General features: G+C 56.2%; 1 protein-coding gene across 1 annotated transcript in view; it reads right to left on the minus strand.

Annotated features, from left to right (window-relative positions):
- LOC133516481 (rho guanine nucleotide exchange factor 18) overlaps positions 1-14,783 on the minus strand; it is a 77,890-nt gene that overhangs the window by 4,443 nt on the left and 58,664 nt on the right. The window contains exons 26-32 of the mRNA XM_061849460.1: positions 14,551-14,713; positions 14,149-14,338; positions 13,667-13,833; positions 5,264-5,371; positions 4,605-4,697; positions 3,736-3,842; positions 3,334-3,432 (exon numbers count right to left, since the gene is read on the minus strand). Of these exons, the coding sequence (XP_061705444.1) occupies positions 3,334-3,432; positions 3,736-3,842; positions 4,605-4,697; positions 5,264-5,371; positions 13,667-13,833; positions 14,149-14,338; positions 14,551-14,713 (927 nt within the window). The remainder of the gene's footprint in view (positions 1-3,333; positions 3,433-3,735; positions 3,843-4,604; positions 4,698-5,263; positions 5,372-13,666; positions 13,834-14,148; positions 14,339-14,550; positions 14,714-14,783) is intronic.

Raw genomic sequence — 14,783 nt, forward strand, 5'->3', positions numbered from 1 at the left:
TTTGGCCTTTGATCGATTAGATGGCGCCTCTTTTTGATATTTAACTAATTTAACACATATCAGTGAAATAATAAGAATCAAAGTCAAATGGCGTTCTAGAAGTTTTTATCATGTCGAAAGATGGCAGTAAATTTACTACGGCTATAAAATTTTCTTTGACAACCCCCCTCTATTTCGAATTCTCTTTGGTAACAGGTGATAAAAATGCAATTAAAATACCACCGCCGGACCTCTAGCTAGGACCTAGGCAACCCCGTCACGGCGGTAACGGTCTCAAATATGCAATCTTAAAAAAAGACTGGGCGTCCGTGACCAATCCTAAGGGCGAGCTATATAAGCTTGCATCTTCTACTCCAATCCTTTACGATTACGATATATCAAATACTAGATGAATTTAGACAAACATTTCGATATAACATTTTTCTATTAATTATCCATATAAATATTGCCAATTTCTTGTTTTGAAATAAGTTTGAAATAGGGTAATTCCACGAGACTGTAACGTCAGTTACCAATTCTTTCTTGGGTTCTTACATTAATTAAGCAAATTTAAGTATCCAGATATCTACCTGTAGGGCTACGCCCGACATACAGACACTTAAATTTGCTTAATTAATGTAAAAACACACGAAATAATTGTTAACTGACGTTACACTCTCGTGGAATTACCCAATAGTAAATGTACCTATAATAAAATAAGCATTTGTCCAGCAATATTGATCTGATTTTACAATTATCTGTGCATCTAGAAGAACCTACTACCTATGACATTAAAAGGTGAACAGACGAAATGGTTGTAAGTAGACACCTATCTACGCGAAGGCTTAGATGCATATTAACAGGGGCCAAATATGTAGTTTGAAAGGACGACGACACTGGGACTCAAAGTATACGCAGATCTTATGGGTTGCGTTTTTGTTATAAAGCGGCGCGTTAACGATTTAAAGGCCTGTGTATATTGGATGCGTGTGCGTGCACATGCACGTGCGCGATGTAATATACAGATCGGTATAAGAGACGGCACACCGCTTGCGTGACGTGTGCGTGCACGGCACCACATGTTTGCGCACGGGCACGTGCCCATCTACGCACACGCAGCGCAGTGCAGTCGATTAGGGCTGATGATGATGGTAATTTCCAGTCAAATAGGACTGTTAATTTTAGTTAATAATTTACATGAGAAATACAAACGTGTTTAAAACGAACCACCGTTTATAAGATTCTCTAAAGCTATTAAATTTATTTACAGTACATATGGGGCATTTATAGCACTAGTGCGAGAAGTAGCATATTATGTTACTGTGTCGAACATTTAAAGGGCCATATGTACTGTAAAACGTTGTACGATACATGTGCGAATAGGTAATTCGCAACTCGTGTCGATTTAAAACACTCCCTTCGGTCGTGTTTTAATTTATCGCCACTCGTTTCGAATTTCCTATTTTTCGCACTTGTATCGTAATGTACTATTTTATCACATTCAATACGATTTTTTCGGAAATGATGAAGTGGCGCCTATTAACATGTTTCTAAGATGTTTTTTGACTAACAGCAAATTGCAGTGCAAATACTAAAGCCAATTACATTCCTTTATGGACCCGAATAAATTGTACATAATTAAATATAGTTTACAGATACAATATACTTAAGAGATATTTTTACAAAGAACAGAAAAAGTGAGAGAGAAATAGAGGTAGATGGAAATGTTTTCACTCCTTAATTTTCTTTAGGAGTGAGCAAGAAAGAAAAACAGAATAGAAGTCAGATATACATCATTCAGTGTGAATCTATTTTTAAATACGGAAAATAAATTAATTTGAATATTTTTTATAAAATGGTTCAACAATTATTCGGGTATCTCGAAAGGGCAGAGGGTGTTTATAATACGACAGTGAATTTGGAAGGCACAGCTAATACTCGACACCAATAACGTACTTACAAAACAAACTTTGATGTTAAAATACGTTTGGATACTCGAAGTCCTGAAAACCAACCATTTGATCTGCTTTGTACAGGGTTAGGCCAACTTAGGGATAAGATTATTGAAATAAATGAATAGGATAAAACACCGATATCTTGGCTCCCAAAATACTAGTCGTAATTTGTACAGGTGCAACTTCTGACCGTTTTCCTACTTGAGCCTTTTGGAGAGGAGAAAACAATAGGTGTTTTACCCCATGTGGGACATTAAGATATTTGGGATAAAATTCTTAACTTCTGTGATATAATTATAGAGTCTTATTTTTGAATACACTAAGTAACTTTTTTTATGAACGAGGTCTCTCTCGCCCCAACTTAAGAATCGAGTTTCTCCTTACCCCACTGGATTTTTAATTTTGATCTTACAAAAACAAGTGAAATAAGACAGCAAACTTTACATGAAATAAGACTTAATCTGACAACCCGACTCGAACTTTAAGATAAAGATACGTCAAATATTTATTTATTTATGTTAAGGAGAACCAACAGCTTTAAACTTACAATAGGACAACAAGATTAAAACAGAAAGCAAACAAACTATTCTAAAATAAGTTCCAAAAAATTCATTTTTGGTACAAGCTTTTATCGCTGACTGTACCTTTCTTTCCACAGGCAACTAATACTCATTCTAAAAACCCGAAACACAATTAGGTTGCGTTGTTTTATCACAGAGTTCCTGTGGCTACCTCCTGTCTCCATCATCAGATCAGCTCGATGGTACCATAATATTGCATTGTCACCCTACTTATCCAAATTTTCAGCTTCATCGGAAACCGGGAAGTGTTAAATAAAAGCTTGTAATAAAAAGTAATGCTAGCACTTACGCCCACACACATGCGTACAAATAGAGAAAAATAAAAAACACAATTAAAAATGAAAATAGAAGCCTTACAAATAGATCTTAGGTTCCGAACAACTTAGTTCATTAGCGCCCAGAATAACTGAGGTTTCGGAGTTCAAGAGGTCATTAGGGTCTAGATAAAGAGAATTTGACATAGAGGTGGATTGTCAAAGAAAACTTTGTAGCCACAGTAAATTTACTGCCATCTTTCGACACATGATTAAAACTTACGACATTTGACTTTGATCCTTATTCTTTTACAGATTTGTTACATATCAAAAAGTGGCGTTGACAATCCACCTCTATTTCAAATTCTCTTTAGTATAGATAAGATAAGGATCAGATATTTCAGTATCAAACGGGACGTTTCTTCAAACAAAAACGTCACTTTTGACATTTTCGAATCAGGCCGTGAGTCCTAACAAGTTTGTGCATACAAATGTGGGTCCATTGTTGGGAATATCTACGTACTATTTCGAATTTTGTCTACTTAGTAATAAAGTCCAAATTACCTCGCTCGGGGACTCGTGTAGGCGGTGGTAGCCGGGCGGCGGCTGCTGGGACTTGCCACTCGCCAGCTTTAGTGGTAGCTGCTGTTTGATCACCATTTGCTGGAAGAAAAGAGGCACGTTGAAAGACAAGACAAAAGAGGAGGGCGGCCGAAATAGAGGATTACAATTAAAAGGAAATCTCAAACTATCGTTTAATTTTTTGCTTAAGGATTATACACGAAAGTTGCATGCACGCTTTGGACATACGTGGTAAAAAAAATGTATTATGTCTAAGGCCGGTCCGAAACGAGTAAACTTTATATAATATTTTAGTTTATAAATATGATACGCCGTCCGTTTACGGTAATTAGTCCTTGTATATATATATATGTAGGACGAGTATATGCTGTAATATGAACGTACAGAGATGGCGGCGGTGGCGCGGCTCTCGTTCTGCGCGGACAGCAGCTGCGGCGGCGGCAGCGCGCGCGGCGGCGGCGCGCCCTCCGACCCCGTCGAGCCGCGGCTGTCTGCAGAACAGAAAAATAATACCATTTCAAATATTTAGAGAGGACCAGTTAGACCTCCGAAGATCTTACTAATCCCAAAAAACTATAGTCTGTCAAGTCATTTCCGTCTGTAGAAAAAAAGCAGCAAATTAAAAATATAAATATATCGTCCCATTGTAGTGTGTGCTATACCTGACGTGACATAGCCTATACTATATAAGCTCGTACATATGTTATTCTAGACAGAATAAACATATACTTAGGAGCAGATAGTTATACTTTAACGCCTCACATCACATGGCGATCCTGCGCACCGCGCCAGCCAGAGGACGATCGAGAAGATAATTACAAGGACAGGACGATCGAGAAGATAATTACAAGGACATTCAAGTTATAAATGATAGTGGAAGTTGATAAACAAATATACTGATAAATAAACAGTTTTATGAAACTGAGTACATATAAATTAAGGTGTAGCACACACTACACCATAGAAAATTTGAATTTCGCGCCTTTTTCTACTGACAAAGTTGTATGACAGACTATAGTTATCTTACTAACTGCGTAAGCTCATAACAATACTCACACAACAAACAACCACGTGACTCGGTCATTTGATCAATGAGGTATTATACAGCTAACGCGTTAATACGGATCAAATGTAGGACAATAATGTGTTCAGCGAAAATTAATGCTTACTAATCATCGACTTTTGTGTTGTCTCTTTTGGTCTGTGCATTTGTTAGTTTTGATCGACTTACTTCACGACAGACTTAAACTTACTTCGCCACTTAGGTTCTTTTCTCCTCGTGGTATCGCTGACGCTGGAGTCGGGCGACAGCGTACCAACACTCGCGATCTCCTCTTGTGAGCCGCCTGAAACACATAATGACGTCACCGCCACCGGTCGAACTACGTGGATAAATATTACATTTTCTATGTGAGTTCACAAGTGGGTTGTTTTTGAACTTTGTGACATGAGAAGTAGGACGTCAAAGGTTTTGAGAAATACTATACGACTTTAAAAGTGGAATGTTTTCAGTACTAACCTCTTAAGGACCAAGATTTTTTTTAGGAAATAAGGTTGAATTTCTTCGGTTTCTAAAATTAAGTGCAAAAAGTACGAAATACATTAAACAAAAATTTAAATGATGCTTGTAGCGGTGCGTGTGGTGTAAAAGTGATATTTTTGCGTCTGCAAATACACTATACTATATAATCTTCGTATTTATATCTTCAGTACACTGTGCATGTGTGTTTTCTACTTTATTGGAATACCTATTTTGGGAATACCAAACAAACACCTTTAACAAAGAAAACTGACGTGATTTCCAGTGTAATTTACACGAATATGTACAGAATTCCATTCCTCAACGTTAGCCCGTAAGTGTATGTGTAGGACAGCTACATTCACGAAAGCAACGAGTGAAAGAGACGCATACCGTGTTGCTGGAGCCTCTCGAGACGCCTGAAGAGCCTCTCCCGTTGCTGTTCGACGTCTTTCTGTTGTTCTAGCAGCTCTTCACGCGCCGCTTGAAGCTGCCGCTTTTCTGTTAGAAGATATATCACTTAATAATTCTTATCGACAACAACTTCTATGATTTGGTACAACGAAACACTAGTTAGTAAAAACGTAATAAAACACTTAAATTAAAAGTTTAAAAATAACAAAATGTCGTGATCGATTGGTGCCTAGAGGGCTGACCGCATTGTTCTTCTGGATAGATGATCCACTGAGCAAGATATTGGCCCGCCCACCGATAACCGAAACCTCTATAAGGCACTTTGCAAACTCCGACTATGTTAACTGATGTTTGTTGATTTCACAGATTAAAGTCAAAGCTATATCGGGAGTAATCTTTTAGATCTTTGGGGATATAGAATCAAGAAATATTACTGAAGTACAAATATTTTAAGTGATGTGAAATACTATCGGTAATATTCTGCCGCGTGGAAAAAAAAGAAAAGCCTCGTAGAGAGATTCATTTTGTCGATTAAGCTCGATGATTTTTTATTTGTTAAAAATAACAATTTAGTCCGCGATCCTGGGCACGCACGGCCGTCCGCTCAGTGCTCAGCGAGATGCGTCTGGACAAGGAGCTGAACTCAGTGCACGTTACCTGACGATGCATAAAGGCCAGGCCACACCGGTTGCGTGTGCGTAGACGTGCACGTGCACGTACGCGTCCCGTTGCGTTGTAAACTAAGAATTCTCATAAGATATGACACACCGCTTGCGTGACGTGTGCGTGACATGCGCGTGCGCGTGACCTGCAAGCATTGCAGCTCCGACGAGACAAACCGGCTGCGTGCTGCGTACACGAGTGCAGTGATGACATTGTGTTTAACGGAGATACGCCCTATGAGAGGGCGAACCGAGCAGTATCGGACACGCACAGTTCGGTGCTGCATAGGTGCTGTGCGTGTACACGCGCAGCTCTCTTTTCTTTATTTACAACTCGGGCTGCGAAGGATTCCGTGTTAAATGAAAAAGTAATTGAACTGGTTCGTCGATACGAATGTATTTACAACATAAAGCACAAAGACTACGAAAAAAAAAACGTTTTTATTATAAAAATGTACTGTGGGAACAAATCGATTTATGTACTATTGGAATACAAGCTTAGTTTATGTATTATGAACTATTGTGCGATGAACAATATTATTTACTTTCAATTATCTCGATTGAAGTGAGACATTTTTTTCTCTAATTGCAATAGCGGCATTAAATAGGTGACCTTGCATTAGTACGAAGCAAAGGCCTTATTGCATTGCCTTCCAAGTTTTGATTCCTTGCTTCTATATTTTTGGGCATGTTTTGACTCGAAGTCAGTTCATTTGATATTATGCGCCGTGCGTAATTTTCACAAAATTGTTCAAGCAGCATGCAGCTTTTGAAAGGTGAGTATAATAACATGAAAGTAGTGTCGCAGGAGTATTTTGTGTTAAAGTAAGAGGAGTGCTTCCTCTTCGTCCGATAAACTGCTGTCGAACATTGGTAGTCGTTTAGAAACTAGGAAATAATACGCAAATTTATATCGGCGGGTGTGCACGCAGCATGCACGCACGACAGAGCTGAAGCGTGCGCCTGCGTGGCGTGTGCAGCACTCTGCAAGACACAGGGTGCAGAGCGTACCGTCGGCGATGCTGGCGTGGTCGCGCGCCCGGCAGTGCTCCCAGGCGGCGCGCTCGGCCGTGAGGCGCGCCTGCAGGTGGCGCAGCTCCTCCAGCTGCGCCTCGTGCCCGCGCGCCACGTGTGCAGCACTCTGCAAGACACAGGGTGCAGAGCGTACCGTCGGCGATGCTGGCGTGGTCGCGCGCCCGGCAGTGCTCCCAGGCGGCGCGCTCGGCCGTGAGGCGCGCCTGCAGGTGGCGCAGCTCCTCCAGCTGCGCCTCGTGCCCGCGCGCCGCGCCGCCGCCGCCCGGCGCCGCGCGCCACGTGTGCAGCACTCTGCAAGACACAGGGTGCAGAGCGTACCGTCGGCGATGCTGGCGTGGTCGCGCGCCCGGCAGTGCTCCCAGGCGGCGCGCTCGGCCGTGAGGCGCGCCTGCAGGTGGCGCAGCTCCTCCAGCTGCGCCTCGTGCCCGCGCGCCACGTGTGCAGCACTCTGCAAGACACAGGGTGCAGAGCGTACCGTCGGCGATGCTGGCGTGGTCGCGCGCCCGGCAGTGCTCCCAGGCGGCGCGCTCGGCCGTGAGGCGCGCCTGCAGGTGGCGCAGCTCCTCCAGCTGCGCCTCGTGCCCGCGCGCCACGTGTGCAGCACTCTACAAGACACAGGGTGCAGAGCGTACCGTCGGCGATGCTGGCGTGGTCGCGCGCCCGGCAGTGCTCCCAGGCGGCGCGCTCGGCCGTGAGGCGCGCCTGCAGGTGGCGAAGCTCCTCCAGCTGCGCCTCGTGCCCGCGCGCCACGTGTGCAGCACTCTGCAAGACACAGGGTGCAGAGCGTACCGTCGGCGATGCTGGCGTGGTCGCGCGCCCGGCAGTGCTCCCAGGCGGCGCGCTCGGCCGTGAGGCGCGCCTGCAGGTGGCGCAGCTCCTCCAGCTGCGCCTCGTGCCCGCGCGCCACGTGTGCAGCACTCTACAAGACACAGGGTGCAGAGCGTACCGTCGGCGATGCTGGCGTGGTCGCGCGCCCGGCAGTGCTCCCAGGCGGCGCGCTCGGCCGTGAGGCGCGCCTGCAGGTGGCGCAGCTCCTCCAGCTGCGCCTCGTGCCCGCGCGCCACGTGTGCAGCACTCTGCAAGACACAGGGTGCAGAGCGTACCGTCGGCGATGCTGGCGTGGTCGCGCGCCCGGCAGTGCTCCCAGGCGGCGCGCTCGGCCGTGAGGCGCGCCTGCAGGTGGCGCAGCTCCTCCAGCTGCGCCTCGTGCCCGCGCGCCACGTGTGCAGCACTCTACAAGACACAGGGTGCAGAGCGTACCGTCGGCGATGCTGGCGTGGTCGCGCGCCCGGCAGTGCTCCCAGGCGGCGCGCCGCCGCCGCCCGGCGCCGCGCGCCACGTGTGCAGCACTCTGCAAGACACAGGGTGCAGAGCGTACCGTCGGCGATGCTGGCGTGGTCGCGCGCCCGGCAGTGCTCCCAGGCGGCGCGCTCGGCCGTGAGGCGCGCCTGCAGGTGGCGCAGCTCCTCCAGCTGCGCCTCGTGCCCGCGCGCCGCGCCGCCGCCGCCCGGCGCCGCGCGCCACGTGTGCAGCACTCTGCAAGACACAGGGTGCAGAGCGTACCGTCGGCGATGCTGGCGTGGTCGCGCGCCCGGCAGTGCTCCCAGGCGGCGCGCTCGGCCGTGAGGCGCGCCTGCAGGTGGCGCAGCTCCTCCAGCTGCGCCTCGTGCCCGCGCGCCACGTGTGCAGCACTCTACAAGACACAGGGTGCAGAGCGTACCGTCGGCGATGCTGGCGTGGTCGCGCGCCCGGCAGTGCTCCCAGGCGGCGCGCTCGGCCGTGAGGCGCGCCTGCAGGTGGCGCAGCTCCTCCAGCTGCGCCTCGTGCCCGCGCGCCACGTGTGCAGCACTCTACAAGACACAGGGTGCAGAGCGTACCGTCGGCGATGCTGGCGTGGTCGCGCGCCCGGCAGTGCTCCCAGGCGGCGCGCTCGGCCGTGAGGCGCGCCTGCAGGTGGCGCAGCTCCTCCAGCTGCGCCTCGTGCCCGCGCGCCACGTGTGCAGCACTCTACAAGACACAGGGTGCAGAGCGTACCGTCGGCGATGCTGGCGTGGTCGCGCGCCCGGCAGTGCTCCCAGGCGGCGCGCTCGGCCGTGAGGCGCGCCTGCAGGTGGCGCAGCTCCTCCAGCTGCGCCTCGTGCCCGCGCGCCACGTGTGCAGCACTCTACAAGACACAGGGTGCAGAGCGTACCGTCGGCGATGCTGGCGTGGTCGCGCGCCCGGCAGTGCTCCCAGGCGGCGCGCTCGGCCGTGAGGCGCGCCTGCAGGTGGCGCAGCTCCTCCAGCTGCGCCTCGTGCCCGCGCGCCGTGCGCCACGTGTGCAGCACTCTGCAAGACACAGGGTGCAGAGCGTACCGTCGGCGATGCTGGCGTGGTCGCGCGCCCGGCAGTGCTCCCAGGCGGCGCGCTCGGCCGTGAGGCGCGCCTGCAGGTGGCGCAGCTCCTCCAGCTGCGCCTCGTGCCCGCGCGCCACGTGTGCAGCACTCTACAAGACACAGGGTGCAGAGCGTACCGTCGGCGATGCTGGCGTGGTCGCGCGCCCGGCAGTGCTCCCAGGCGGCGCGCTCGGCCGTGAGGCGCGCCTGCAGGTGGCGCAGCTCCTCCAGCTGCGCCTCGTGCCCGCGCGCCACGTGTGCAGCACTCTACAAGACACAGGGTGCAGAGCGTACCGTCGGCGATGCTGGCGTGGTCGCGCGCCCGGCAGTGCTCCCAGGCGGCGCGCTCGGCCGTGAGGCGCGCCTGCAGGTGGCGCAGCTCCTCCAGCTGCGCCTCGTGCCCGCGCGCCACGTGTGCAGCACTCTACAAGACACAGGGTGCAGAGCGTACCGTCGGCGATGCTGGCGTGGTCGCGCGCCCGGCAGTGCTCCCAGGCGGCGCGCTCGGCCGTGAGGCGCGCCTGCAGGTGGCGCAGCTCCTCCAGCTGCGCCTCGTGCCCGCGCGCCACGTGTGCAGCACTCTACAAGACACAGGGTGCAGAGCGTACCGTCGGCGATGCTGGCGTGGTCGCGCGCCCGGCAGTGCTCCCAGGCGGCGCGCTCGGCCGTGAGGCGCGCCTGCAGGTGGCGCAGCTCCTCCAGCTGCGCCTCGTGCCCGCGCGCCGCGCGCCACGTGTGCAGCACTCTGCAAGACACAGGGTGCAGAGCGTACCGTCGGCGATGCTGGCGTGGTCGCGCGCCCGGCAGTGCTCCCAGGCGGCGCGCTCGGCCGTGAGGCGCGCCTGCAGGTGGCGCAGCTCCTCCAGCTGCGCCTCGTGCCCGCGCGCCACGTGTGCAGCACTCTACAAGACACAGGGTGCAGAGCGTACCGTCGGCGATGCTGGCGTGGTCGCGCGCCCGGCAGTGCTCCCAGGCGGCGCGCTCGGCCGTGAGGCGCGCCTGCAGGTGGCGCAGCTCCTCCAGCTGCGCCTCGTGCCCGCGCGCCACGTGTGCAGCACTCTACAAGACACAGGGTGCAGAGCGTACCGTCGGCGATGCTGGCGTGGTCGCGCGCCCGGCAGTGCTCCCAGGCGGCGCGCTCGGCCGTGAGGCGCGCCTGCAGGTGGCGCAGCTCCTCCAGCTGCGCCTCGTGCCCGCGCGCCACGTGTGCAGCACTCTACAAGACACAGGGTGCAGAGCGTACCGTCGGCGATGCTGGCGTGGTCGCGCGCCCGGCAGTGCTCCCAGGCGGCGCGCTCGGCCGTGAGGCGCGCCTGCAGGTGGCGCAGCTCCTCCAGCTGCGCCTCGTGCCCGCGCGCCGCGCGCCACGTGTGCAGCACTCTGCAAGACACAGGGTGCAGAGCGTACCGTCGGCGATGCTGGCGTGGTCGCGCGCCCGGCAGTGCTCCCAGGCGGCGCGCTCGGCCGTGAGGCGCGCCTGCAGGTGGCGCAGCTCCTCCAGCTGCGCCTCGTGCCCGCGCGCCACGTGTGCAGCACTCTACAAGACACAGGGTGCAGAGCGTACCGTCGGCGATGCTGGCGTGGTCGCGCGCCCGGCAGTGCTCCCAGGCGGCGCGCTCGGCCGTGAGGCGCGCCTGCAGGTGGCGCAGCTCCTCCAGCTGCGCCTCGTGCCCGCGCGCCGCGCGCCACGTGTGCAGCACTCTGCAAGACACAGGGTGCAGAGCGTACCGTCGGCGATGCTGGCGTGGTCGCGCGCCCGGCAGTGCTCCCAGGCGGCGCGCTCGGCCGTGAGGCGCGCCTGCAGGTGGCGCAGCTCCTCCAGCTGCGCCTCGTGCCCGCGCGCCACGTGTGCAGCACTCTACAAGACACAGGGTGCAGAGCGTACCGTCGGCGATGCTGGCGTGGTCGCGCGCCCGGCAGTGCTCCCAGGCGGCGCGCTCGGCCGTGAGGCGCGCCTGCAGGTGGCGCAGCTCCTCCAGCTGCGCCTCGTGCCCGCGCGCCGCGCGCCACGTGTGCAGCACTCTGCAAGACACAGGGTGCAGAGCGTACCGTCGGCGATGCTGGCGTGGTCGCGCGCCCGGCAGTGCTCCCAGGCGGCGCGCTCGGCCGTGAGGCGCGCCTGCAGGTGGCGCAGCTCCTCCAGCTGCGCCTCGTGCCCGCGCGCCACGTGTGCAGCACTCTACAAGACACAGGGTGCAGAGCGTACCGTCGGCGATGCTGGCGTGGTCGCGCGCCCGGCAGTGCTCCCAGGCGGCGCGCTCGGCCGTGAGGCGCGCCTGCAGGTGGCGCAGCTCCTCCAGCTGCGCCTCGTGCCCGCGCGCCACGTGTGCAGCACTCTACAAGACACAGGGTGCAGAGCGTACCGTCGGCGATGCTGGCGTGGTCGCGCGCCCGGCAGTGCTCCCAGGCGGCGCGCTCGGCCGTGAGGCGCGCCTGCAGGTGGCGCAGCTCCTCCAGCTGCGCCTCGTGCCCGCGCGCCGCGCGCCACGTGTGCAGCACTCTGCAAGACACAGGGTGCAGAGCGTACCGTCGGCGATGCTGGCGTGGTCGCGCGCCCGGCAGTGCTCCCAGGCGGCGCGCTCGGCCGTGAGGCGCGCCTGCAGGTGGCGCAGCTCCTCCAGCTGCGCCTCGTGCCCGCGCGCCACGTGTGCAGCACTCTACAAGACACAGGGTGCAGAGCGTACCGTCGGCGATGCTGGCGTGGTCGCGCGCCCGGCAGTGCTCCCAGGCGGCGCGCTCGGCCGTGAGGCGCGCCTGCAGGTGGCGCAGCTCCTCCAGCTGCGCCTCGTGCCCGCGCGCCGCGCGCCACGTGTGCAGCACTCTGCAAGACACAGGGTGCAGAGCGTACCGTCGGCGATGCTGGCGTGGTCGCGCGCCCGGCAGTGCTCCCAGGCGGCGCGCTCGGCCGTGAGGCGCGCCTGCAGGTGGCGCAGCTCCTCCAGCTGCGCCTCGTGCCCGCGCGCCGCGCGCCACGTGTGCAGCACTCTGCAAGACACAGGGTGCAGAGCGTACCGTCGGCGATGCTGGCGTGGTCGCGCGCCCGGCAGTGCTCCCAGGCGGCGCGCTCGGCCGTGAGGCGCGCCTGCAGGTGGCGCAGCTCCTCCAGCTGCGCCTCGTGCCCGCGCGCCGCGCGCCACGTGTGCAGCACTCTGCAAGACACAGGGTGCAGAGCGTACCGTCGGCGATGCTGGCGTGGTCGCGCGCCCGGCAGTGCTCCCAGGCGGCGCGCTCGGCCGTGAGGCGCGCCTGCAGGTGGCGCAGCTCCTCCAGCTGCGCCTCGTGCCCGCGCGCCACGTGTGCAGCACTCTACAAGACACAGGGTGCAGAGCGTACCGTCGGCGATGCTGGCGTGGTCGCGCGCCCGGCAGTGCTCCCAGGCGGCGCGCTCGGCCGTGAGGCGCGCCTGCAGGTGGCGCAGCTCCTCCAGCTGCGCCTCGTGCCCGCGCGCCGCGCGCCACGTGTGCAGCACTCTGCAAGACACAGGGTGCAGAGCGTACCGTCGGCGATGCTGGCGTGGTCGCGCGCCCGGCAGTGCTCCCAGGCGGCGCGCTCGGCCGTGAGGCGCGCCTGCAGGTGGCGCAGCTCCTCCAGCTGCGCCTCGTGCCCGCGCGCCGCGCGCCACGTGTGCAGCACTCTGCAAGACACAGGGTGCAGAGCGTACCGTCGGCGATGCTGGCGTGGTCGCGCGCCCGGCAGTGCTCCCAGGCGGCGCGCTCGGCCGTGAGGCGCGCCTGCAGGTGGCGCAGCTCCTCCAGCTGCGCCTCGTGCCCGCGCGCCGCGCGCCACGTGTGCAGCACTCTGCAAGACACAGGGTGCAGAGCGTACCGTCGGCGATGCTGGCGTGGTCGCGCGCCCGGCAGTGCTCCCAGGCGGCGCGCTCGGCCGTGAGGCGCGCCTGCAGGTGGCGCAGCTCCTCCAGCTGCGCCTCGTGCCCGCGCGCCGCGCGCCACGTGTGCAGCACTCTGCAAGACACAGGGTGCAGAGCGTACCGTCGGCGATGCTGGCGTGGTCGCGCGCCCGGCAGTGCTCCCAGGCGGCGCGCTCGGCCGTGAGGCGCGCCTGCAGGTGGCGCAGCTCCTCCAGCTGCGCCTCGTGCCCGCGCGCCGCGCGCCACGTGTGCAGCACTCTGCAAGACACAGGGTGCAGAGCGTACCGTCGGCGATGCTGGCGTGGTCGCGCGCCCGGCAGTGCTCCCAGGCGGCGCGCTCGGCCGTGAGGCGCGCCTGCAGGTGGCGCAGCTCCTCCAGCTGCGCCTCGTGCCCGCGCGCCACGTGTGCAGCACTCTGCAAGACACAGGGTGCAGAGCGTACCGTCGGCGATGCTGGCGTGGTCGCGCGCCCGGCAGTGCTCCCAGGCGGCGCGCTCGGCCGTGAGGCGCGCCTGCAGGTGGCGCAGCTCCTCCAGCTGCGCCTCGTGCCCGCGCGCCGCGCCGCCGCCGCCCGGCGCCGCGCGCCACGCCATCACTTGCGCTTCCAGGCTGGAATATCATGCCAGGTCAGTACGCTAAACTGATAGGTGACAAACCATACGCTTGTGATATATGCTAAAATGAAAAAATATAATACGCCAAGAAATTACTGCGCAAAGCAGCTAACTCTATGAAGATGTTTCGGTGTGGACTGTTCTGTTCTGTGTGAACCAGTAGAAAAGAATTGGGGCATAAAGCTTCTGCTATTTAAGTGTTGGTGCACTTACCTAGAAGTTGGTAGACTTAACTAGTTGCACTTATGGCATGTTATGGGACTCGTGTGGTTCTGTCTCGTTTGCCGATTTCTTCGTCTTCAGTAAATACCTGTGTATAGTGGTGAGCTGCTGCCACACGATGCAGGTGAGCGTGTACACAGCGTGCTGCAGTTTGAGCGCGCTGTCGCCGCCTGTCTGCTCGTAGACGCGTGGTCTGTCGGGAGCTTCGTGGGGCTCGTGAGGTTCCGTCTCGCCTTCAGCCTCCTCTGGCGTGTCCGTTGATAACCGGAGGTTGACGCCTGTAGCAAATATACAAGTATTATTGTGTGTTCGATGACTAGATTCCTTTCTTAATAACTATTCCTTCTTTAATCTGTGGATATTCTCCACCATCTCCTTGTAGTAGGCGCCCGAATGTCGCTCCACCCACCGAGCTACATCAGCTTAAATAATCCCACTCTGATCGCCGTCCTGCTCAGACACTGGAAAGGCAGATATAGCTGTCCCTTACCTCTGTGTCGGTTGGTGGTGGCATCGAAGCCGGCGAAGGTGTCCGCCCGCCGCGGTAGCGCGGGGCTCTCGTAGGCGCACGAATGTCGCTCGCCCGCCGAGCTCGTACTTCGCCCTAAAGCGCTGCTACCGCTCCAAGCGCCGCTCGATGCTTCCAGTGCGTCCTATGGCAGGTATAGCATGTATTATGACAAAATTCAGTTAGAATAATAATGGTAGAAAAACAGAAAAACA

This window comes from Cydia pomonella, chromosome 3 (genome assembly GCF_033807575.1).
Source record: "Cydia pomonella isolate Wapato2018A chromosome 3, ilCydPomo1, whole genome shotgun sequence".
NCBI classification, from domain to species: Eukaryota; Metazoa; Arthropoda; class Insecta; order Lepidoptera; family Tortricidae; genus Cydia; species Cydia pomonella.